Source organism: Bactrocera neohumeralis, chromosome 6 (genome assembly GCF_024586455.1).
Source record: "Bactrocera neohumeralis isolate Rockhampton chromosome 6, APGP_CSIRO_Bneo_wtdbg2-racon-allhic-juicebox.fasta_v2, whole genome shotgun sequence".
Taxonomy (NCBI): Eukaryota; Metazoa; Arthropoda; class Insecta; order Diptera; family Tephritidae; genus Bactrocera; species Bactrocera neohumeralis.
In genome coordinates, this window is record NC_065923.1 from 63,657,657 (window position 1) to 63,684,728 (window position 27,072).

The 27,072-nt window shown below is 32.6% G+C and overlaps 1 protein-coding gene across 1 annotated transcript in view; it reads right to left on the reverse strand.

Moving 5' to 3' along the window:
* The window catches only part of LOC126761663 (knirps-related protein), an 85,757-nt gene that overhangs the window by 46,295 nt on the left and 12,390 nt on the right, over positions 1-27,072 (reverse strand). Inside the window, exon 2 of the mRNA XM_050478016.1 lies at positions 25,362-25,429. Coding sequence (XP_050333973.1) covers positions 25,362-25,388 — 27 coding nt within the window. The 5' untranslated portion in view covers positions 25,389-25,429. The remainder of the gene's footprint in view (positions 1-25,361; positions 25,430-27,072) is intronic.

Below are 27,072 nucleotides of genomic sequence, written 5' to 3' on the forward strand. Positions count from 1 at the left end.
ATTGAAAAGTGGCTTGCGGTACTTATATTTCATTACAGAAAAAAATATCGTAATATAGATTTTAGAAATTATGATCAAACTTAATTGAGACTACCGAGCAACGGACCCATTTACACCACACTCCCTTACGTGTTTTTTAACTCCTTAGCTGAAATTTGAATTCATCGGACCAAATTACTTTGTCTCAAAATGTGGTTGGCAAACTCTAGTCTTTTCTTTCCTACTCGAAATGGAAAACATAGGTAATTTTTTACGACATAATTTTTAAAACCAGATGTTCGAAGTTTCCTTTGCATTGTACCAATGGAAACATTCAAACCAAAACTTTCAATCAACTCTCGCGATAAAATTACAAGGTTTTCAGGAGCTTTTCTTCGTACAAGTGGCTCAGCGTGTATAGAAATTTTGGACTTTGGACCTCCACAGTATTGAGTCTGGAACATATGTTTCCTTCTCTTGGAGTATTCAAAAATCTTTCTCCTTGCCTCTCTGATCGAAGTGGAATATTTTTCATATATTGATACGTTTCACCCCTCTTCCCATCTTCTACAATTAAGATCCGATTCTCTTAAATTTTTTTAAATTTTTTACTAAAAACAGATCAAAAAAAATGTTTGACCATAACGGAAATTCCTTTAGCAAATACAAATGTTTTAAATTTTTAGTAAAATTCAATTTTACCTTGAAAGAAATGAACCAAAACTAAAATTATATTTTCATTTGACGTGCACTCATAGGCTCACCAGCGAAGACTAATCACTTTCGATGGCGTAAATATATTTTGCGTCTAAATAATAAGTACAAATATTACTCCAACTGTTTATTTACATAACGGTACATCTACATAAAATGCTTTATGAATTTATTTTTAAGCAAAAATGTAGGAAGTCAGTAAATGATCTGAGGTTGCCAGTATATATTACATTTATACTTCCATTTGATGCCTAGTGTATATATGCTCCACAAACAGCAAAAGACGGGTTCTAAAATATATTTTTAAATTTAGTGTCAAACAATAGTTAATAAGTTAAATTGTGTTTCCATCAACACCTAAAGAAATGATCCTTATGGAGAGTAAAGAACTTCATTTATTAGTAAACTCTACCCTGGTAAGAGGTAGCTATATGATCAAAAATTAATGTTTAAGTGAATTTGAACCAAATAAAGTGAGTTAAGGAATTCTCAAAGGAGAAGCGATCGCCGAACTCGATTCTATTTCCACAAACATCAGGTGAGTTAAAAGAAAATTTCGACCAGGTACTCAGTACTTAGAGTAAAACATATTATTAATGCAACAAAATTATATTCAAGTTATTAACCAAACTTAAAAAACTTTCATAACGCAGTATTAGTTTTGAAAGTTTTTAACAGATTTTTTTTATAAATCCATGAACGCGTTGCCTTTTAGGCACTTTAGAAGATGCCTCAATGAGTTTATGTAGAGACTTATAATAAAAAAATATAATTGCATTGGCTCCTCAAATAATTGTAAAAATATTGCTTTATTTTTATTTCTCAGCCAGTTTTTAATTGAATTATTTCTCAGATTAATAATAATAATATTTTTTCGTCATATGTGAGTGAGCTTTTTGTTCAATACTTGTTATTGAAGTTCTTTGACAAAAATATAAAGTAAAAAAAAAACTAAATAAGAAAGTTTATTTTTTTTTTTAATTCTTGTCTAGTATCTACAGAATTATTGTCTCTATAAAAATATACTCCTCATGTTACATATGAAAGACTTATGCAACGAACTTGATTGCCTGTTTGCTTAGTTGCTTCAATGCAAAGACTTAAGCTATGTACTTGCCCTTGCGATAACTAATATATTTCATATGTTCATTAAAGAGAAGTTAACTTTGCTACTGAACATCCCTACCCATCATAATTATTGAGCCAATAAATCACATTTATTTCACCTTGAGCGCAGCAGATGAGCAGTAGTCAACAACAACAAATATACTAAATGCAAGCAAAGCGACATTCGAAATTGCAATTGCTGTCGTGGCTAATTACGCAAATATTTAGTTGCTGGGCGTGTTGCGCAGTGACGAACCAAATAACTAGTGAAGTGAACAACAGTCCAACAAAAAAATATACAGACAAATCTAAATCTAAATCTAATTTCGCTGCATGCGCGCTATACACAATTTAAAACCCAACCAATCACATTCAATGTTAAATTCCATGCAAAATATGCAGTGAAAATAATATATTGTTATATGGCAGCAATAACAACAACAAAACTGCAGCAATATCAGATTAGTGGCAAGTGATTAGCCCGCAATAAAAAAGGTATGGAAGCGGCTAAACTCAAATTGTGCAGCAACAATATAAATATATGTATACAATTATATATGTATTGTCGTATTAATATATACACAGCTATATTTATCCAATAGCCTCTGCTATCTGAGTGGTCTGCTGTTGCTCGCTTACCCCCCCTTACTACTTGTAACTAAATAGCGCGCACATAAATGGCAACAAAATGACAAACAACAATTGTTTAATGAGTTGAAATTATTTTACATACCAACACACCAGTTACAACAATAAAAGCTGGTTCTCAGCTCTGTGTGTGTGTGTGTTTATAGTTAGATTTATTTGTGCATCGATCACGGCGCGATGATCGCGGCGATTTTAGTTAGCCGCTGCCGCTGCCGCTGCCATTCGTTTCAGTTACAAATTGTTAAATCGATGAAGCGACTAAGCTGGTGCCATTTTAATGCAAAAACAATTACACCGCAACACACAAGCGACAGCAGCAAATAATACGAAAATGCAAAAACTTACAACAACAAGCACACGAATAAATAATGCCTAATCATGTTGTGGCGATCTTCGTGGCGTAACAATTCAATTCAATTGCATTTAATTTGTTATTATTGCTTTTGTGGTGGATTTTGAGCGCATTCTAGCGGTGTGATGAGCAGATTGTGATTTTGTATCTGATTATCGGTACACTGTGCTACCAGATGGTGGAAAAATTTAAATTTTTTTGAAATTCGAATGGGAATTCTTTCTTAATGAAAGATAAATATTATAAAGGAAATAATTTTTTGGGAAAATCTTGACGAAATGCAGCGTTGTGATTTCTAAAATTAACAAATAGTTCATTATTTGTAAAGCTTAAATTTAGTTTTTTTTTTTAATATGAGACCATTTTTTAACTTAAAAAATACCTAAATTATTTTAAGGTCGAGGGAATTCTTCAGTAACCTATTAAAATTTAACTCCTTATGAAGAACTTTTAAAGTGATATATTACACTCTCTTATTTTCAAGCAAGGCCAGGGAGCCCTTGATAAGCCAGGATCATCTATTAAGTCAAATTAAAGACACTACGCGCTAAGCAGTTAAAATTTAATAAGAAATCGAAGAGTGTAGAGTAGTGCTGTTTTTTAAGATACTGCTAAGCTTTTTCGTTTTCGACCACTTTTAAAATATAGCAAGATGAGTTTTGGAGCAATAAATTGTTTACATTATATATGCTAAACAAGAGTTAGGCCGACAAATTATTCGTTGCAATGGGAGTGAAAATAAACTATTCGAGGTTCTCTTAGGCCTTTGACGTTTACTGAACTTAACAGAAATCGAAAAATTTATTTTAAGTTACTTTATCTTATTCATATCACGTAAATGTGTACAACGTATATAGTCCCAGAAATTTTTAAGAAGGATATTTAATGACACATCAGTCATTCACCGACTTCTACTGGCAAGCAGAGAAGACATTAAAAGTGATCATTAATAAAAGTAAGAAGAAAATATAGGCAGCAATATATCTGTGAACTTCTATGGTGAGATAAAGGAACCTAACATATTATAGTTATAAAAATGTCTTCAAGAAATATCTATAAGGAGCGTACTAGTCAACATTTATCAATTTATACATAAAATTATCCTAATGCTATAAGTGAAATAGAAAGACGACAAAAAATTATGGCTAGTATTTTCCCCTTTATCTTTAGAATGTTAATATATTTATTTATTTATTATAAATATACTAGGGCGGGTCGATTTAAAAATCGCCCATTGCTCTATGAAAATCATATTCTAGGGATCAAAATAAGATACTTTGCCGAAGGAACCATACCTCTAATTTTGTTCAACATTTATCAATTTATACATAAAATTAACTCCCCTGGGGAGTGCTCAAAAAATCACCATTTTTGGTGATTGTGTTTTTTTCTTTATTTTTATTTATTTATTTATAATAATATAAATGTATTTAGTCAGAACATATGTAAATGAAAAAAAAAAATGATGGACAATTGTGTTTGCCTTTGAGATCGCAAATGATCCTAAACTAACAATAGACAATTGTTTTTACCCTAAAAGTTCGTCCCAAATTGGGGGACATCAAAATTCGTTTCAGAGATATGGTTCCTTAATATTTTGATTATTTAGAGCAATATCCCCACAAATATATATATATACATATTAAACTCTAAATTGAGTAGAAAAAATTATGAGCTTCCTTCCAACATTTTTGAATTATCTAGCCAACTTCAAATATTTAACAAATCTACTAGCTGCAAAGTTGACCTACCTCATAAATCACACAAATTTCAACCAAACACTGATTATTTTAGTTTCACTGTACAAACCCATTGATCTTCAGCTACCATAAGTACCCTTGGAAAAGTACAAAAAGCAAACGATTCCACTCCGACTCATAGGTGATGCACTGCATAACTCTGCCGCAGCCTTTAACCAGGAAGCCCTTCAGGAAGTTATATACTAACCAAGTACTATATCAAGTACAGCAGTAGCCAGCTGAACGAGCGCTCACAACTGACAAGACGATTATAAATAGTGCAAATGCGTGCGCAAAGAAAAGCGCTCAAAAATAAAAGAGAGCACATGGACAAGAACTAGCGCTAAAAGCAATTACACAAACAATAGCAACAATGTAGAAGCAAAACTATTTTAACTTAGGCGAACGTAATCATCATTAGTTTTCGGCCAAACGAAATAGACTCATCAACAGGCGCAGTGATGAGGCAACGAAAGACTTAAGCGACGAACTTGCATGGCTGTTGGCATATAGAACCAAATGTGGGTAGTGATGTGTATGTAACATGTAGGTTTCTATATATAAATACATGTACATATGAATGTGTGTATATTTGTGCATAAGTGCATACATATTGTTTGTGTATAAATATGTGCACATTCATTTATTTTGTTGTATGACAGTGCACGCGTATTTATTGCCAACAAATCTCCACTCATTCTTAAGCGAGCAAAAATGGTGCGCTGCGGTCGCGATTGCTTGGCATCATTACCATGAATGACTACATGTAGAGTACACAAGAGCGCCGAGCGGGTGTTCGCTTGAAAACTGACAAACTAATTTCGAGCGACTGCAGCGTATTGAGTAGTGGAGTAATAGTGAGGCGGCGACCAAGTGCGCGCTGCACGCTTATAAGCGAATTTGTCTTTGCGCTGGCTGAATTTGACACGCGGCAATTATCATAACAACAGCAAGAAATATAGAAAATAACAACAACAATTATAGCAAAAATATAACTAAAATTACTCGAACCACGTTAGGAACTTCAACAACAACACAAAATTACAACAATTACAGCAAAAAAATCCAACAACAGCAACAACACATCAAAAAGTAACAAAGACAACAAAAATATGAACAAATAAACTAACAATATATATGACAGCAACTGCTTTCACAAAAACACCAACAACAAAAGCAAGCACAACATGCGGCAGACTAGTGAAACCAACAGTGAAACAAGTGCCACTACAGCAACAACAAACAGCCATCAGCAATTTGGCGGTCGTTTGGGAAGGACATTTACGGCGTGGAAAACAAATATGCAACGTGCAATGTTCGCGAAATATTGTGATTTGACCAAATAAATTTAAGTTAAATTGTATTAATTTGTTTAGCTGCAAGCATGCGAAAACCACGCCACTATATTTGTGTGTGTGTGTGCATTTCGCAAACTCTTTGCCGCGAGTGTCGTGCGCCGTCTGCTTTGGAGGCAGAGGTAATAACCAAACCAGCTTGGTTTTAGTGCGCCTTAATGATCTGGCTAGTTTAGCTTTTGATGGCAATTTTTCCTTTGGCTCTCTCGGGTTGTCTTTGCTCTAGTAATGTTGTTGCATGTGAAAAATGTGCGCCCATTAGCTGGCAAGTGCTTTGTAATTGCTAAAATAATTGCGATTCCCGCGGTTCTAGTTGCACACATTAGTTGCCAGCGGTGTTTGTGTGTGTGGAAATTGCGGCACTTGCCATAAGTTTGTTGCTTTGAAGAAGTTTACGCGTGAATTGGCGCACATAGCAACTGAACTGTTTTAAATGAAAGACTTACGCTTGACGAACTTGATAGCAGCGAACTGATTGTTTGGTTGATTTAGTTTCATAAAAAGAAAAGACTTTTTATTAAGCTTCGAACCTGGTTTGATATGATTGGTCAATTCAATTATAGACTTAAGCAACGAACTTTTTAATTAGTTTCATTAAAAGACTTACAAAGCGAACGAAAATTGTCAATTTTTATTAATATTTTTTTATATTAAAGAAAATATATTTAAGCAACGAACTTGACAATTTCAGTTATTGAATGTTAACAATATTTTTGTAAAATTTTTTTTTTTAATATTAAAAATATACTTTAAGTTTGGATTTTTTTACATTCACACTTTAACATTGAAAATGAAAAAATAAACGTCATGTTATAATAATTTATATATTTCTATACTCTGTGATCTATAAATAAATATTGTAATTTGTTCTTATTTCTATGATTGAGTGAAGCCGCCACAACGCATTTGAATTTATTTATACGCCGATATCTACATATTAATATTTATTAATAATTAATGCTAAATATCAGTTTTCCGTACAATAACTTAAATTATAAAAAATTTACTGTATGATTTAAATCTTTTCTAGGATTAGAGAATTTTTTAATTACAATTTCTACACTATATTGATAAATTCGGGATGGACTGTAAACATTTTATTACGCCTTACACAACATCATTATATTTTATTGCAAAAATTAAAGAACATAAAAAGTTTCTAGAAAAAAACTCAGACATTTTCGGCCCCTAAGCTCATAGAAAAGTACTGGGTTAATATTATATGCGGAAAACAAAAGAGAGAAAGAAAAAGGCTTCTAAACAATCAAAAATAGCTTTTTTTCAACAAGAAAAGAGCTGTTTTGTTCAGCCGTATGTAAAAGTGAGAAATATAATAAAAAAATATTATATTATTCTTGTTTGATTAAAAAATTAAAAAAAAAATGATGTCAAAATATTTTGGTTTTATAATTTTCAGTGAAAAAGTACTCAAATATTCTAATAATAACACTCCAAAACACTCAATATGAAAAAAAAAGACAAAAAAAAGCTTCAAAGGCTGTTAAAAAGTTCGTTTCTAAATGTTTTTATGAAGAAGAAATCAAATGCTTTCGTATATAGTTTCTTGGTATGCTTTTTGTGCTACCAGTCTACAAGATTTGTAAGCAATTAAACCACATATCCTCAAAATATGTTAATATCCATGTCATCAGTGCTCATTGCGCATAAACCTCAAGTGATTGTACAAAAAAGAGCACGTAGCAACAGAGCAAAGTGCCGCCCAAACTGCAATTATTTATTGCATTTGCGGCTTTTTTAATGGAAATTCGGTGGTCACAACTGCTAACAGCGAAAACAAATGAGCACGGCTGCCTTGGCTCCACCAGTGAGTTGCTGCAATCATTTTCAGTTTTTTTCAAGCAGTTCGGCATGCTTTATTTATAGCAATTACAACTGGCAAATGCTGTGTTTATCAACCAACTAGAACCGAAAACCAAACATTACTTAGCAAAACACGGCAAATGAAGTAAAAGAGACTAGCTAGAATAGCCGCAAATAAGACTTGTTGCTTGCCAAAAAATCAGCAAGCACAAAGCGCCAACAACAAGCATGAACACACATCCAAACGAAAATCAAAAACAGCTCAAGTCAAACGCTTGGTGCGTCTAACGCTTTAACCTTGACAAAAATCGTACACTTGAGTGCTTTTATAGTTCAAAAGACAACTTGCAATAATAAACAACAACAAAGCGCAGAAGTAACAATAGAAGGAAGCGCCGCAACAAAACGCAAGCAACAACAAATTGTAATAACAATGACTATTAAACTGCTATTATTTAAGTGCTCGGCTGGCGCATAAACTAAGCTCAACAAAAGCAAAAAGCATCGGCAATGTGTGGAAAAAAAGCTGAAAATAAAATCGCGTTTATTGCATTGATAGTGCAAATGTTTGTGCAGCGCAGCGTCGGTAATGAAGGGCAGCCGTACTTAGTAGCGGAAGTTGGCGCGCGGCGGATGCCCGTGTTGTATACGCAACTGTTAAGCGGCCGGCAGAGATCTTAACTACGCACACACAAACACACACATACATACACAGTTTAGCAAATAAGTCGCTACCGAAGTACTGACTTGTTAAATTTAATGTTGGCAAGTTATTTTGGTAGCTAACAGAGCATAAATCGCTGAAAAGTAGTGAGGCGGCTAACTAAACTAAAACTACGTAAGTATTTAAAAAATTTGGTGCTAGTGTATTTTAAGCATAAAATTAACTGGTGAATGCTAAGTAAATATTCTAGTCCAATTTGATTGAAAAACTGAGAAGTCTGAAGTTTGACCCTAAATTTATAACACTATTCAGCAGTGAACCTCTTTTTTTAAACCAGAGGAAAAAATTGCATTAATATTTGGTGCTCATAATTCTTAGTAAACACTTTCATTGCCTTCTGGCCAACAATTGATCATATATGAGCTATTTTCCAAATATCTAAGTTCTTTTAACCAACAAATAATCAATTTTTCGTTTCAGTCACGCAATTACAAGCTAAAGCACTCATTTTTGGTTCTTCTTTAGAAGATGATAAGTTTAGTAGATAAAGAGAGTTCAGAACTGTAAAAGCTTAAAACAAGGTATTTTTTTAGTATATTAATAGTTAACACCCAGAAGGAATCGTCGGAGAGCCTATAAAGTGTATATATAAAACAGTATGTCGAGCTGAGTCGAATTGTATATATACGAACTTCTTCAGTTTTTAAGAAAAATTTTTCAAACGTCATTTTCTCTTCAAGAAATCGTCACTGTAAAAAGCTGCTATACAAACTGAACCATCATCAAATTTTTGTTGCAAGATGATATATGTTATTTTCTAAAGCAACAATGTAATTATAACTTTAGCAGTTTCAATATTGAACATATATTCATAACAGGACATCATTTTGAAATCGAAGTCAACGTTTTTTTTTTTTAGTAATAGTTGATGAAAAACTTTTTGAATTGAAACTTCTTTTAAGAAAAATGTTTATTGCTTTTCTTTAAATCGTCAAAAAATCTCCTGCATAAATTTTTGTTGCCAAATTGACAGTCTTCATTATATAGTTCTATTATGTTCATTGCCGACATCATTTTGAAATCTTAGGATTGAGATTTAAGAAAAGCTATATGAATACTTCCAAAATCATATAATATGAAATATTTTAACTTATAACTGCGACTATAAAGTTAGTTTTGTAATGGCTTTCAAACTGTTTTTTGGCCGAAGACTTATGATTCTGAGCGAAAATTCTCTTCCTTCAATGGCTCAAATATGGATCGATAAATGAGTAAATGTACCATTCAAAGCTCTCAGATAACTAAGAGGCGTGTTCTCTAAAATATATTAGTCAACAATAATTGTGATGTATTTGGTCGAAGATACTAATTACTGATTACCGGAAGAAATTTTTTAGTGACGAAAATGGGTACCTAATTTTGAACATACATATATTGGGTCATGATGAGATCTCAAAATATATGTTTTTAATATTTGACTCTATGTAGTCTTCCGAACACCGAGATATTGCATACAAAGTTCTCATCATTTTGTAGAAACTGGAAACTTATACTTTGCATATGCAAGGGATTGTGAGACTCAATTCAATTATGCTTGATTTTCATATAAAATGAGAAAGAATTTCGTTCACAAATATTGAACTTTTATAAACTTTTGGAAAAAAAATACAATGTTCGATCAGTTTTAGTAATTTTTTCATTAAAAATATTTTTTGCTAATTTCTCAACTGGCGTACATTAAACTGATTGACTAATGAGTATGTCGAATTCATTGACATTAAATCGAAAATATTAATTTTATATTATCGAGAAAAATTACTGTATTATTATATAATTATTTCAACGGAAGCAACACCTCTCAAATACCAATTTGTATTTTTTGATAAAATTTTGTTGCGCTTGTCAAAAGAAAATTTCACGGATTCTTCTCAATCACCAGAATTCAACTCAAACTGAGCTGTATCACTACAAATTTCAATCATAGAGAATTCTTATTTCTATGTTATCATTTACTTTATTTATGCTTATCTTATTTTACAGCTAAGCAGAACTTCACTGACACAACGGCACACAGTAAAGACCTTTCAACAAAAGTGTAGAAGTCAGTCAGTCAATCAGATTTAACGCCAGTTTCCATCACTGCCAAAATTTTCATTCGTACGTGTGTCATAATTTGTGGGTTATAATAGCAAAAAAGCTGTAATGAAAGCAGCTATTAGTTAAAATAAAACACAACAAAAAACAAGTTCTACATATTCCGCTATACTCAATTCCTTTTATTTGCATAAACTCAACATAGATGTACACACTCACAGACGTAACACAGCGGGCGTAATGCGTTAAGTTGTTACACTTTTCGTTTTCATTTTCAAACAAAGTTTTTGCCGCATTTTCGTTTCTTTGTTGCTTTGGGCGTCGGTAATTGCAATAATTTTCTTAGGCAACTCAGGCGTAACGCTTTAATGGCGTTGTGTGTATTTGTTGCTGTCTGCTACTGTTGCTGCTTTGGATTCCCTTTTATACTGATGTGGATTTACAGATATACTATATGTACATATATACATAGGTATGTACATATATGCATTTGTATGTTTTGTAAAAATTTTACTGCTTTTCAAGGTTGAGGTCAAGTGTAAGTGGTTTGGCGTCTCTGATTGCTGTTAATATGCTTTTAAGTAGGTTAGTCGCAAATTACAACAAGTACCCACAAATATGTGTGAGGCTTGCATTATGTGTGATAATTTTTTAAGCTAGTTAATTTAATTTGTGCTTTTTAGGTAATATGATGCAGAAGTATTTAGGAAAATTGTGTGAAAGAAAACTTATAGACGCTTAAGGAATGATTAAAGCATTTCTTAAAGTATAAGAGTTTGACCTTGAAAACAATTTTCGTATAATGTACATGCATATGTATACAAAAATACTGCACTTAATTTATGTTTATATTTATATGATAAAAGAAAATATTTTTGTTTTCAAAGTAAGTGTTTTCCAAGATGAGGTTGCAGCCTTTAAGGTAGCCGTAGATTTACTGTTCAGGAATGCATCATACTTTGGAGAAGTGAGAAAGCAAGATAGCAGAACGGCGATACTAGCTTTGAACTCATTAACAGTGTGTTCATGATTAGTCAAGGAGTGCCTAACCTCCATATCAATAGTAACGAGTGTCTTTGTGTTAAGACTGGTAATGGCATCGCAAAAAGTGGCAAGTTTGATGAACTAGCAAGGAAAGGCACCTTAGAACCCCTAACAGTAGAATTGGAGCGGTTCACCATCGGTACATGCTGCCGAAAAAGCCTTTTCGCCTGATCTAGTGATCTCTTTTGCTTCATGATGGCTAGCCTCTCCCTATTTATGCGGATTTTAATAGATCATTGCACTATTGGTGTCCATGTTGTAAGGCTGGCAATTTTACCAGACGTCGTCGGCAAAAGCTGTGTGGAAGAAGATGAAGTGCAAAAAACTCAACACTTCCTTCTTGACTTTCCCGAGTTTTGGAGGTCCAGACTTAAACACTTGGGAGCACAAAATTTCAGACATCCCACCGAAATGGCGGGAATGGGTATAAACGCCTATGCAGATTTGTATTAACTTCTTAGGTTTTTGCTAATTTATAACTTCTAACGCAGTAGCTCTTCTTTTCGATGGCTTCACAAAGGATTACATATAGCAGTCCACGTGCGTCCTCTCTATATCAGCTATCTTACCTAAACTTAACAGTAAAAAGTTGATTCATATATCAACTTTAATGGGTAGAAAGTTCACTATTCGTATATTGCATAAAGACTGTAAAGAAAAAATAGAAGCTTATGCCTTTGTTTTAGGTGATTTTCCGTCGAATTCAATGATATTCAGTCAAAGAAAGTATGTCATTTGTTTCTAATTGTTACCCGAACTGAAGGTATTCAACCTAATGTCAATTGAATTATTTGGAATTTATGTCAAAAAGGGCACAATAGACCATGAGTCGTAGGGTATTCCTAAAATTTCAATTTATTTGTGACAAAACCAATGATTACAACTGTCGTTGTCATTCGTGTCATATTTGTCTCCATGTGGGTAATTATTTATGACAACAACGTGAATTTAATGATTTTTAATTTATTTATAGTATGACGCAAATATCTATCAAACTGAAATTTTGGGATTAAGGTCTTTTGAATAATAATAATAATATATTATAGTGCATGTCAGTTTACTAGACAAAATTTAAATATGAAATAAGTTAGTTTCGCTATTGCTATTAACCAACATAAATATAACACTGTAGAACATTTTTGGGATTATTGTCGGGGGGGTGAGAAATTCCAGGTCAGGTTGATGGTAACGTTTTGGCAAAAACGTAGTTTTTTTTTGTTTTTTTTTTATGTTAAACTACGTTTTTGCCAAAATGTTACAACTAAGCGAAAAAACATCAAGATAAGGAAAAAATTTAAAAGGTCATAAAAAAAACTGACACATACGAACGCCAAACCCTTTGAGGGTTTTACTATACTGACCTAGTACCATCACCCTGACTTGGAATTTCTCACACCCCAGATTAGCTGTTGTACTGTGTAATTAATTAAGTAGTATTCCTACTAATATGATATCTAGAAGACCGCAAGGAACTCTTCACCTTACATTCTGTTAAAGTTTTTTCAAAAATTCTCATCACTATCCGATAAATAAAATGTGTTATTTAATATAACAATAATTTTACATTTTTAATTAGAATAATGATTGCTAGCGATTTTTGAAAATTTGTTAAATAAAGAGTAAGGTGAAGGGCTGCTTCTCTTCTTCCCCATGTTTCTTCATTGTTTTGGTTTTATGTGTAAGGGTTTCTATTGATTTTGAGCTGAACTGCGTTTCTATTTTCATTAAGCAAAAAAAAACATATCTGAAGAGTTTTTGGTTAAAGTACACTTTGGGGTACTGGTAGCATAAATCAATAGTGGGAATATTAAAAACACTTTTTTTAACAATGCACTGTGTTAGGAAGCATTCGGGTCAATAAGATTCAGAATTTAAAACTTTAAATGCATATTTATCGAAACAGCAGGTTTTTATATCATTCGCCGATAGTTTTCGAAAAGTACTTTATCCATTCTCTATAAATTTCTCCTACAAATCTATCCTAATATTCTTTAGTAAAGTTTAAATGATAAGTTGTTATTGCATTTTTCTTATAAACAACTTGGTGCTCAGTTTTTCAGTCTAAAATTGTGTATGTTCTTACAACCCCGCCATTGTTCAAGAAACTAGATGTGTAGCTGGAATCACACATACTCTTCTGGAAACTATTATATGTAGATTAAAATGCTTTTTTCCATTTCTTCTGGGATATCTTGAGGATCTACCGTTGAAGGACTCCTGTAAAAGGGCGATTACTCAGATTGACTCAGTGGCAGTGTATTAAATTATCAAAATCAACAATTTTTTTTAAACAAAATTAGTAAAATATCGAAAATGATTCCTATTACCTTACTCTCAAAATAAATTTTTAAAACAAGACAATTTTTCATGACCCATTAAATGAAACTACTATATTATAATTCATATTATAATTTATGACCCAGCAGCAAACTAGTACTCATTATGAGGCTACAAATGCTTAATTTAATCGCTAACAAATGCTCGCGCTTACAAACTATTAAACTCCCAACCGGGTGAAGCGCAAGCAGAAACGCACGGGATCAAACACGCATGCCTATACATGACTAAATATACACGCATACAATTACATTTGCGCAAAACACTACACAGCCTCACTGCAGCATGTCAAAGAAAGAAAGTGGCTGCCGCGCGCAATTTTTCAATTAAAAGCCGCAAACAATATTTATTTATGTGTAAAGTACATTTTAGTGTAAGCAACATTTAAACGGCAACAACAACAAAAATAAAATAAAACATGCTGTAATTACTTTATTTTGTTGTGACTGCAACGGCAAATTGTTGTACGTGGCCGCGCTAAGTAATACATAGAGCAGGCAACAACAACAAGAACAACACGACAGCATGGCTCGCATGTCAGCGGCGCGTAAAGCAAGAAAGCGAATATGAAACGAGTTGAGGAGGCAAATGCAACACGCATATTGGTTAGACGACAGCAATAATAGCAGCAACAAACAATTAACAAACGACTGTTGCAACAACGGGCGACCGCAACTGGGCGGCGAACGCTAAGCCAATTGAGTGGCTGCTGCAGTCAGCTGTGGCGAGACACATCATAGAAAAACATAGCATGGCATGGCATGGCATAGCATATCTGCTGGCATGGCATGTGCAAAGCGATAGCGCAACAACAAGCGCATTTGTTGCCGCCGCTATGAGTATCGTCAACCACCGCAAACGCTTAACGCAAAAATCCAAAACTCGCATGCAACATTAGCCAGCACATGTTGGCATGCCACACCGCTTTGTCCACCGCCCTAGTGGGTTTCTACACTCCGCCACTGCCTTCTATGCCGCACTGCAGCCAGAGTCACTGATTGCCGTGCAGCATCCAGACCTTAAGTGCCTGCAGCGCACATTGGAGTCGCCTACAATGCGCATTTACTCCACAAGCTTTTATGCCGCTTACCTATATATGCCTGCATGTGTGTGTTTGTGTTTGCGCATGCTCTGCACGACGTTAAGGATGATAACTCAATTAGAGTAGTGAATTGATGTTGGCAATTAACTCGCAATTAGAAATGTACGCAGCGCGCTCGTTGTTGGTCGTCAATGTATGCAGCCATGTCTGCTACAACAACAACAACAAGCATTCGTAGATGGCTGTTGCAACGATCATGCGTTTGGTATGTGCGCGTTTATTTTATATGTTGTAGAAGTTTTGTTGTTGCTATTTTCTTCTTTTTAGTCAACTCCAAAAGGGAGGTTTGCTGCTGCGATCGTTTTTCTTAGTCAACTGTCTGCTAAGTTGTCTACGCTTTTATTGTTGTTGTTTGTTGGCAAATTTGATATTCCGTTTCCAGCGCACGGTGATGTACTGCTGTCGACAAGTGCTCAATTGCCTTTGCTATGCGTGCAGTTACTCATGGACAGAGCGCATATTTGAAAGAAAATGGATGTGGTCACAATCCTGTATGTTCTATATGTTAGAAGACGAGCACAGAAAAAAATATAGCGAGATAGTGCTCCGAAGCAATAGCAATATAATTTCTAGTGCCTATTTTTTAAGCTAGCTTTACTAAATATTTAGAATATTCAAGCAATTATTGCTTGTTAGATTCAAAAAAATATTATATTAAAAAAAATTCGAATAATCTTATAAACCGCAAGGGTTTGAAAATAATTAAAATGTGCCTTTAGTTTGCATATATTTCTATTTTAATTTGTTTTTTTTTTTTGTTTAAGAAAAATACATTTCTCTGCACTTGCATACCTTCTTCGCATTCATTATAGGAACTTCTCACTTTTCGCTTTGTATGCATACTTGTATATCATTGCTTTAACTATTTTAAAAGTCATTAATGATAAGTGAAGCTTTTTTTAATTTTTTTTTAATTTTCTTGAACAATCGTTGAGATAAAAGAAACTGTTATTTACAAGAGTATTTAAATATAAAATTACGCATTTAAAAAGAAAAGCTGAAAAAAAAAATTTAAATATGTACTAGTCATCGAGTTCGTTTCTTAAGTCTTTTATAAACACTTTTATATTTGCCAAGTTATTCACTCTCACTTAATATTTTCCCTTTAACAATGAATTCAAATAAAAAATCAGTCAAAATCAATTAAAAAAACATTAACTTCGGGTGCAACAAAGCTATAGTACTCTTCACAAACACAAAATATTCCTTAGAAGAACTTTGATTGGTCTATTGTATGGCAGCTGTATGTTATAGTGACTTGCTGTGGGCAATTTTTTCGGAAACTACACCATCGCTTTGAACAAAGATCCACGCAAAATTTCGTGAAAATAACTCACCAAATTAAAAAGTTCTCCATAGATACACTTGATTTCGATAGTTCAGTTTTTATGGCAGCTATACGCTACAGTAGGCCGATATCGATAAACGAGCAGTTCTTTGTTGAAAATGGAAAAGGTACACATTTTCAGATCGATATCTCAAAAGCCGGACTGGTTCGCTTTTGTATGGTTAATCCACTCAGCTAATAATTTATATACATATACATATACTTTATGGTCTATGGTATTTCCTTTTGGGTGGAAAACAGGTGAAGGAGGACCTGGCTATGGTTGCAATCTCCAATTGGCGCCAAACAGCGAAAAGGAAAAACGACTGGCGCGCTGTTGTAAACTCGGTTATAACCATATGAGCAGTGTCTACGCCAATAAAGAATAATAGAATAAGGATATAAAAAGCAAAAAAAATATATATATAATAAGAAAAATGAGAAATGGTAAAAGTATGAACACCATCAAAGAGTTTTCTTATTATATAATATACCTGAGGAAGTTCATTTTCTACGAGTAAGTCGTTTATATGGCACATATTTATACTTAGTTGATCTTTCCATATATGTTGTTTTGTATATTCTCTATAAAATCGTTAAATATGTATTTGATTAGGTGATGATCCTTAGCAAATTTACTGTGGACGAGCCAAACAAGGTTCGGGTAGATTACTCTAGCTTACAGTCATTTTGATTGTGATGTTAGGGGCAGTTTCTTGCTAATTTTGGGTTGCTTAAACTGAAAATGATAGCAAACATTGCCAAAATTTCCAAAATAACAGTTTACACTTTAGGGGGATGCCAAAAATTTTTGAATGCAAAAAAAAATTATCAGAGAACGTTGGGGGAAAGACTTGCTTATAGTTTAACTAATTTTTTCTTACTTTTTATTTTCGGATAATTTTCAGCCGATTATGGTGAACACCGCAAAGTCTTTTTTTCTCAAGTCGTTATGGAAGAAGCTCTGTTGCCGGCTTATGCTTCAATATTTCTACATGAAAAAATTACCCTAGATTGTCAAAAGTGTGCTCTATAATATACAAATAATATGGTATGGTCCGAATAAAATTACTCAATCCAGATTTGAGAAATAAATTCACAAAAAAGTCTTTTTTTTTACCTTGAAGGCCCTACTCCCTTCCTTAAAGGAATTACATATGTACATATGTAGTTATAAAAAGTTTCGTTCTTTAGCCTTTCAAAAGTAAATAGAAATATTATATTAAATTAATATTGAAATAAATCGATTTAATTTTGTTATTTAGAATAGATCATTTTAATTGAATTAACGCTCGTCGTTTTAGAGAAGCATTATAATAACTATTTTCGTAAAAATGTTTCTTTATCTGTGAAAAACAATTTCATCAAAGGCTTGAATATAAATTATATCACAAAATGGAATATTTACCGTATATTAACTATGTAAAATTGGAAAAACTTGATACGTTACTTCGAGAACTTTAAGGAGATTTAACAAAATTATTGATGTTAACCAAGGTTAAAATATTTAATAATTTATTTTTATGAGTAAAAGTTAAATATTTAATGTTTCTTTCCAGTCGCTGTTATACCCACAATAATTTGGTTTTAATAAATTATTTTTATTTTTTTCTTTATTAAAAATTATAATCAAGTTTGCACTGAGGTTGTGTTAAGGTTTATGAAAATTAAGTTTAAAAAATATAAACAAAAACATATGGACTGAGAAAAAATTTAAACAAAAAAAGGAATTTAAATTTAAGCGTTTAGTTGAACGTATGTAGGGTTAGTTAAAATGTGAAGCAAGGAAGAATATAATGTTGCCGTTATTTGTAATTCTACTTATATATTTTTTATTTAACACTTAATAAATAACTGAAATATGAAAAAATGGAGAAAATTAAGTAAAGTTTTTTTTTTATTTGTATACATTTTCTTATATATTTTATATAATATTTTTAATTTCTTGATGTATTTACTCTATTTAGTTTACTTAGCGCTTAGTAATTAACATAAATCCAAAAATTAAAAAAAAAAATATTTTATAAATATATTTTCAATTTATTTGTAAATTTTAATTTTTTTTGGGTATTTACTGGATTTAACTTTTTTAATATTTTTTTATTTAAAAATTTGTTTATTTCTTTAGCTATTTTATATGTAAATTATTTTTACTTTGTGAAAAATTTACTTTATTTAAAGTTTTAACGCTTTATAAATACCTACAACCCAAAAATAAAAAAATATTTTTTTTTTTTAATTTCTATTACACTATTTTTTCGTATTTTGGTAAGTTTAGTTACTTTTTTATTTGTTCCTTAACTTCAACAGCAGTCATAAATTGAGACAACAGACTAAAAAATGTAAATAATTAATAGGATTTGCATACATCTAATCTGAGATTAACTAAACCGAACCGTTTACACATACACTCAAGCATGTACTGTTATGTGCTCACTAACATTAAATAACAGATCTTAAAACGATATATGTTTCGTTCCACTTTGGCTAACAAATCAAGTGATTTTATAACTAACCTGTCATTTTAGTTCATTTAACTAAAACCGCACAGCATCTGCGGCTATAAATTTAATTTAATGTGTAGCACCAGCATTTTAATTAGCAAATATGCGCGGACACACAAATAAACCTAACACGCGCACACACGTACATAAAAGAGCGCCTAGCTCAGGGCAATGCGGTTATAGCCATAACTGTTTGCGTGTATGTGCAGTGATATTTATGAGCGGCAAAAATTAACCGCATTGTTCTTGATTTGAAAAAATATTGCTCATTTGCGTATGGCAGCACTGTGCGACAAGTGGAGCACCTCAAGCGAACTGGCGGGCAAAACAAAACAAAAAACGGATAAAAAATAAAAATATTTAAGTGAAACAGGAATAAATTAAAATTTATTGATAGCTAAAATTAGCTGTCTTTCAAAAATATAGCAATAAAAATTAGCGCTGAAAATAATAAAAGACCATATATGTTAAGTATGAGCGCAGCAGTAGAGCAAGCTGGTAGCGCTGCGCTGCAGTTTGAACGATTTTTTTTTTATATGCCTTTTGCTGCGCTTGCGTCTCTAAAATGTCATAAAATTTAATGCAATCTTTTTAAATCAACAATATAATCATCTAATTAACTTCCACTTTTATGTATCACAACAGGCAAGCGGCAAACATATATGTATATTTAAAAAAAAATAGTTGCTTCTTTGGTAAGTCGATATGTGTGTCATAAAGCGAAAATTCTCAAATATCAACAAGAAATTGTGTCTCAAATTTAATGTGCCCGACTACACCACAAAATCAGCTTAGACACACAAAATACACGAATTAACGAAATTTATATTCAAATATTGACATTTAGTATGCTGTTAGCAGTTGGCGTGAGCAGCAATAAAAGGTTGAGTTGTTGTGCTTAAATATTTTTTTGTTGTTTTGAGAACAAAAAATACTTTTGGATACATTTTTTTTATTTAAATTCTTTGTTTACCTTTCTTAAGTTCTTGACTCAGAATACACAGGTACATAAGATTTACCAAAAATTTATTTAAGGTTTAGAAAAATAGTTAGCAATTTCATCTTTCCAAAAAACAAATTGAACAAAATATCAGATGTAGGTTTTATACTATAATTATTGAATCGAAATTTTGATTATATTAAGCTATCACTATGCCATCGAATGGTCTCAAAAAACATTTCTATAAAAACTTAAAGTTTTAGGTTTAAAGTAGAATTAATCGACGATTTTTCTAGGTTCAGAGCTATAATATACATATTAAAATAAGGCTAACTAAGCTCTAAAACTCGGCCGAAAATTATACTTCTATAATTTAGTTAGATCCCTACGCAGATGTGCAGTTAGTAACACAACATTGTAAAACTAGCTAAAATAAAGGTAAAACAACGTCAAGTGGTCCATGAAAATTTCGCGAAATCACCGATTTTAGAAATTAGCAATTCATTAGTCAAAACCCGATTAGATCCCGAAATAGTGACTTGGGTGTCTACACAGACCAACAAAATATGTTTCAGTTCTTTACAAAGCTCGGACTTTTCCTAAAGAGAGAATTTAGCAGACTTTATTTTTCAATTTCTGAGCTAGAAAATATATGTGTATATTTTGAAATTTTTTATCTAACAAGTTAAACGCTTTAAACTCCCACAAAACTGATGCCTTTAAATATATGTGGAGTCAGATGTAACAATTCTGTGAAACTATCTCATATCATCTAACAGTTTTTGAATTTTGTATGCCCAACCCGCCTTACCTGAGCTTCTGGAATCAAAATATTGACATTATTGAAGGTGCTCATAAAATCTTGGAATTTTATTTGAACTAATTTTCATTGCCGTTTAAAGCTTTCAATTATTTTATATTGAAGAGTTAAGCAACATTTATTTCATACTCATAAGATATATATTTTGATCGTATTATTAATTACAATGTTAAATTCGGCTTAAAAATTAATTTATTGCAAAGCAAAAAAGTGTTTCAGTACTTATAAAAGTTTTTAAAATGGAGTTTAAACCCCCTTTATCTTCTGTAAAGAAGAGTATGCTAACATTTATTTAAGATTTATAGCTTTATATTATATATTTTTCCTCATCAGCTTATCTAATAATTTAAACTAGCATTCAAATATCGATTATTGCAAAGGCGCTCTTCTTATAAACGGTAAATTTTTTAGTGTTTAAAAGAAGAAATTGAAACAGCAATTGAATAAAATAATAAACTTGAATTAAACACATATTAAGTAAGCTAAACTTTGACAATTTTATTCTCTTCAAGCTGCAATTTTCAACAACTAACCAAGCATAGTCTAACACCACCTTAAACTCATTCTAATGCTAATGCTCTAGTTTATTATTATTTAATTTAATACAAACTTGCTAAGCTCGGCAACTGATCTAGATTTGTATTTGCATATGTAAGTTCGCACTTTTGCGCCACTTTGCGCTTTGGTCTTGGCGTTTATGGGCACTTTGTGTGACCATTTGTACGATTTGTTCGTCATCAGCGTCAGACTTAACGGCCGTCCGTTTGCCTTCAATGTGGTTTTGGTGACGTTTAATTTTCTAACATTGTCAAATTTTCAAAGCAACTGCTTTAATTTCCAATTAAAGCATACAAATTAGTTAATGATGTTTTTAAGAAAAAGAGTCAAACTGGGTGGCTGCAAAGGCGAGAGCTTTGAACTGTGAAGTTTTGTTGCTGGAGAGAGTATGTGTGTTAGAATTGAACACTGGAAGCATCAATGAAGTCTGTGTAACCTACTTGGTCTCTAGACTCTTAGATAGTTTAGAGTAATATTTTTCAGGAAACAAATATAAATATTTTCAGGAATCTGAAAAGATTCAGAAAAGGTATCAAATTCAAACAACACGATACTTGAGTTTTCATAACCGGCATGAGCAGGGAATTATGAGGCCCTGGAACTACGGGAAAATATATAAGGGTATCAACTCGGCAAACAATCACAAAATTTGGGTATTTTTTGTCTCTAAGACAATAATAACACCAAACGTTCTTTAGCTTCCATATGACTTTAGATTGTTTGGCCAAGGCTTCCGCTTAAGTCCTCGGAAATGACTATACTCGATATCAATATAAAGTAGTTATGTCAATACTGTCCTCATCAGTGAAAGCCATTGATAAATATACTATATATGTTTAAGAAAAAATCGTATATAACTGAAACGGTTATTTTGTAGAAAAAAGGACAGCTCATACCACAAAATGGCTTGACGGCTCGGTCTCTGTTCTATGTAAAACATCCATTCCTAAGTAGTTTGTTCTATAATGAAGTAGCCTTTTGATCAGCGAAAACCACGAACTCAATAGTTGTATAAAACAGGTGATTACGAAAACGTAAAAAACATCACTCACCACCATCACTTACTACGCATCGCTTTGTGTCAACATTTTTCCACTCTAGTATAGGTAATTAAGTATTAAAATAACTGATCATCGCTGCCACTCATTTGTTGACTTTCAGTCAACTAAGCAGCTTCGTATTCAATAAAAGTTACTTATAAATCATCCATCGTGAGCATCTCACTGACCTTCAAACAGTCGTAACCGACTAGCCGCACTAATCCCAACCCAAACGTTTTGCCTAACATCTAACACCTTTACGCGCATTACGACCGGAGCACAGCTTAGCATACACGAGTTAAAACACGACAAAAGCGAGAAACAAATAAAATTTCATAATTAATAAACCACTTCAACTTAATTACGATTTTACAAAACTGTTTAAATACGAACGCTTATTAAATGCTTAATGCTAAATTCTACTTATGTAGATTATACTAAAAGAATTATTGATTCCTTATTGATTTCCTATCAGCACATGAGCAGCAAACGCCAAGCAGTAGCCAGAGCAGCCCGTGCGGCATGACATCACACATCATTAAGAGCAGCAGAAGCGGTAGAGACAGCGGCAGCGGCGGCTACAGAGTCAGTGCCAAGTCAAACGCTCGTCGCTGGAGTGTCATTAAGAACGAGTTCTACTTTCTGTCCCTGCTGCCGTCGCCTCTGCCGCCGCTGCTATTATGTGAATTTATTTATACTCGTATGTAAATATTGCCGTTTAATGAGCGCATCACTGCGCGCATGTCATATGCGCCTGCGCCTTGTAGCACTCATATTTTGTTTGAAATGTGCGCTTTGTCTGTGGTAATCAAATCAAAGTCAAATAGTCGAGCACTCGCTCTGCCAAAGGGGTGTAGGCAAAAACAGTGTCGTTTATTGTACGAACATTGGCTGAGTGACAGCTTAGTGTTGACGTGTGAGTAATAAGGAAGTATTTGGCTGGCATATTTACCTTTGTTTTTGACAATTTCTGGTATTAGTATTTTTATGTTGTGCTTGTCAGCAGCTTGTTCTTTTCAACATGAAATATGACTGAATTGTTTTATTTACATAATTTCATATTTTAATAGATGTATCCATAGTTTGGTCTTCTGGCGTTTGTTTATTATGTGATTATTAGTGATTAAATTAAACTCGGAAGGAAGTTGGTACTTTTGGCAGTAAAAGAAATTCATAGAAAAAAAGAAAACAAAACGTTAACTTCTGTACGCACCGAAGCTGTGCTATAATGCCCTTCATCGGTGTATTTTTTATAGCATAAATGGTATAGAAGGTTCTTTATATGACATAGCTGTCATGCTATAGTACTTCGATCTGAATAATATGTTCAGATGTTGGTGGCGATGCTCTTGGTCAAATCTCACAAAAGTTTTCTATACAAGGGTTGGTGTTTGGTTCTTCGGTTTGTATAGTAGCTTTATAGCAACAATTTCATCGAATATCAGAGCAGTGCTTTGTATAAAAATACCTGCCAAATTTTGTGTAGATGCCTTGATCGAATTAGAAAGTTTTTCATACATCGACTTGAGTTTGATCGGTCAGTTTGTATGACAGCTAAAAGCTATAGTAGTACAATATCATCGGTTTCAACAAATGAACAGCTTTTTTAGAGAAAACACTTGTGCGAAATTGCAGATTGATATCTCGAAAACTGAGACACTTTCACCGAAAGAAAGACATTGCTAAATTCCTAGGAAATCATCTTCTAACTAAGTTCTTTCAGCGAAGTTCGAGCGTTATAAAAACTCGCATATATGTTTGTGTGTACAAAATTCCTCATAAAACAGTTGAGTCAAAAGAAAACGCAATACGAGCTCTATTAATGCTTTTGATTTGCTGTAAAATTTGAGAACAATATTTTATTGAATACAAAAATAGTACACGTTAATTTTTTAAATATTTATTAAAGAATTATAATTTTGTAATAGAACGTCGTCAGGTGGTGATAAGACTAAGAGCCTTTTAGTGCACAGAAATATGTTAAAAATAACAGCAGATATCAAAAATAAGAAATCCTGCATTTACCAAAAACTTCCATAAGAAAGAGAGAAGAGGCACAAAAGCTCATTCTAAATCGCTTAAAAAGATTTGAGCTTTATTCAGAATTACTAGAGCAGCAAACCCTCCCAAATGAAGACATGCACGGCGCCATTGCTTTACATTTTTCAAAAGCACGCTTATCACTATTACATTTATTATCAGCATCTTGTGATCTCATTTAAAATTTTAATCTCATTTAGTCACATAAACCACGACTACACACGCACACACTCTCACACATAAGCGGAGTATATGAAATAATATTTTTATGACCGAAAAATTTTTTCAAACCGCAACGTGTTCACAATAAATTTTGTGTTTTACGACTTCTGGCGTCGTTGTTGTTGTTAGTAGCGTATATGAAGTTTTATTGCCGATTTTTATACACACTTCTAGACATACATACATATATACACAAATATATGTATATTTGCATGAGCACTTTTGGTTAACCAAAAGCTAGTGTTAATGCTCACACACACACACACAAGCTTATAAGTGTGCTTAAACTAGCTCAATAAGTGTTTGGTCGTTTTTGTTGTTGTTTTTTTTTTTGTTCAGGGAGGGCTTTTAATTTTTATCATTTGTCAGCGCCGAACGCCGCGGACGATTTGTGTGCGCTCGTAAAAATTTAACAAATAAATGTCGTTCAGCCTGGGAGGTAGCCGGCACCTGAATATGGAGACCACCAAAAATGTGTGACCGTTAACCACCACACATATACAGATGCACATACATATTAACACCAGCTTTTTCGTATGGGAATTTATGTACATTTATTTATATGGCGACACATTTTAAGCGACATTACAGTTATGCGCATGATTGACCGCAATATTTCGAGGTACATTTGTGTTTAGTGCGCTGCTAACCCTGCCTTACTTGCTGGTTGGCCTTTTTGACGTGTGGCTTACTGCAATTATTATTTTTTGCTTGTGTGATCTTTGTTCACTGAAATTTTTTTGACGCTGTCTTACATTGTGAATTCCAGTGAAATTGAAAGCTGTTTACGTTTTTTATAAATGTTTGGATTTTTCTGTTTTACTTTAATTAATTTTTTTTTTTTTTACTTTTGTGAGGAATTTGTGTAGCAAGTCACTTTATTAATATTTAAGTATGTGTGTATATACATTTTTAGTAACACAGTATTGTGAAAAATAAGGTGTGCGCACTTACCGCATAAGGATTATCCTGATTCATCATTTTGTTATGTTATGAGTTGTTGCTTTTGTAGTTGAAAAAATCTGTAAATATTGAAAAAGTGTTTTTATTGTTTTAAAGTTTACTACTGTGAGCTTAGTTAATAGTATAAATAGATATAGGTCAAAGTTCAGTTTAGGTAATCTGCAGACATAACGGTAAAATTGTGTTTAATTTGGAACTATGTTTTAAGCTAACACTTTTTAAGTATTTTTTCGGAGAATATAAAAACTGAGACAAGGAACTATAGACATTTGGTGATAATAATCATGAACCTAGGTACTAAAATCTAACTTTTAAATAGAAAATTGAAGAGTTTTTTAATATCCCGCAAGCTTGCTAATATAAAAAATTGCTTACTAATATAAAAGCCTTTAATACAAAGTTAATACTTCTCCCTAAAAACAATTTAGTTTTGTAGAAAAATTTAGATTTGCTGCAGAAAATATATAAAAAGTAGGATTATTCTTGAAAGTTAGGTTATGTAGCGAAATAACCATCCAAAACGTTATTATCAGTCTAATATAGAAAGAAAATTACATCGAATGGATATAATTATTTCATGGTGATTTGTTAAATTTAGACTTTACTTTGTTAGAAAGTATCTTAAAATGTTTGCGTGAAAAATATTTTTTATTGCTTCCCATATTTGATTTTAATGAAGCGGACAGCACCAATCTATTAAAAAACTGTACACCTAGACTTAGCTTATTTCAACGAGAGTTCTTTGTAGAAACATCAGTTTTCATAAAGTAAGCACTTCGATACGCTACTTTCCTCTTTTTTTCTATTTAAGCAGAAATTCGCACCACGCACGGCTTATTTGGCTAGTAAACTTCAGGAACCTAATATAATTAGATCCGCTGGATTTTCCTGTTTTTAGCTTTCAACCAAAATAGAATATTATCTGATTATATGTGCATATATTGTTTCGAAAAATTTCCGAGTTTACCAAGGGATCTCAATTTCTTCGTTTGTTACTACCGTTTTAGCTTTTACATAATAGCACTCTGACGGAAAACGTTCTCATAAAAACATCGTGAAACTGGAACCTATAATTTAAGAATTTGTCTAGCTATAGAAAATCTGATTTTATTAGCTACCTGATCGCATTCAGCGCTTTATTCAGCTACTTTATACTCAGCTGCATTAATGATGAAAACAAAAATCGTGAAAACCGGAGTATGGAGTTGCAAAGTAGTGGCTTTTCTCTAAGATGCAACAGTTTAACTTTTATTAGAACACTGGAAGGAAAACACTTTATGAAGAAACTTTAATTTGAAACCATTCAGGTTTTAAAATTAAAAAAAGGTTTGCTGAATAGCAGTACTAAACGCCTTATTCAGCTATATTTTACTCATGTTGAATTAATGGTGGAATTAAAAATTTCTGAAAAGACAATTGGATTCGATTTCATTTCAGCTAATACACTGTCGAAGGGGCATATCAACAAATCAAGATTTTTTTAAGCTTCAGTCATTAGTATCTCAATGGAAACCTGGCAGAAAAATATTTTAATTTCTTATTAAAATAAACCTGGAACTCTTCAGGCTTTTAACTTTAGAATTTATTTAGCTCAAGAGAATAATAGCTGAATGGCATTCTCATAGCAATTTGCGCATTATTCAGCTAACTTATTCCCCAGCTGAATAAGTGCTGTATTCTAGAATCATGTAAAGGCAAGTGT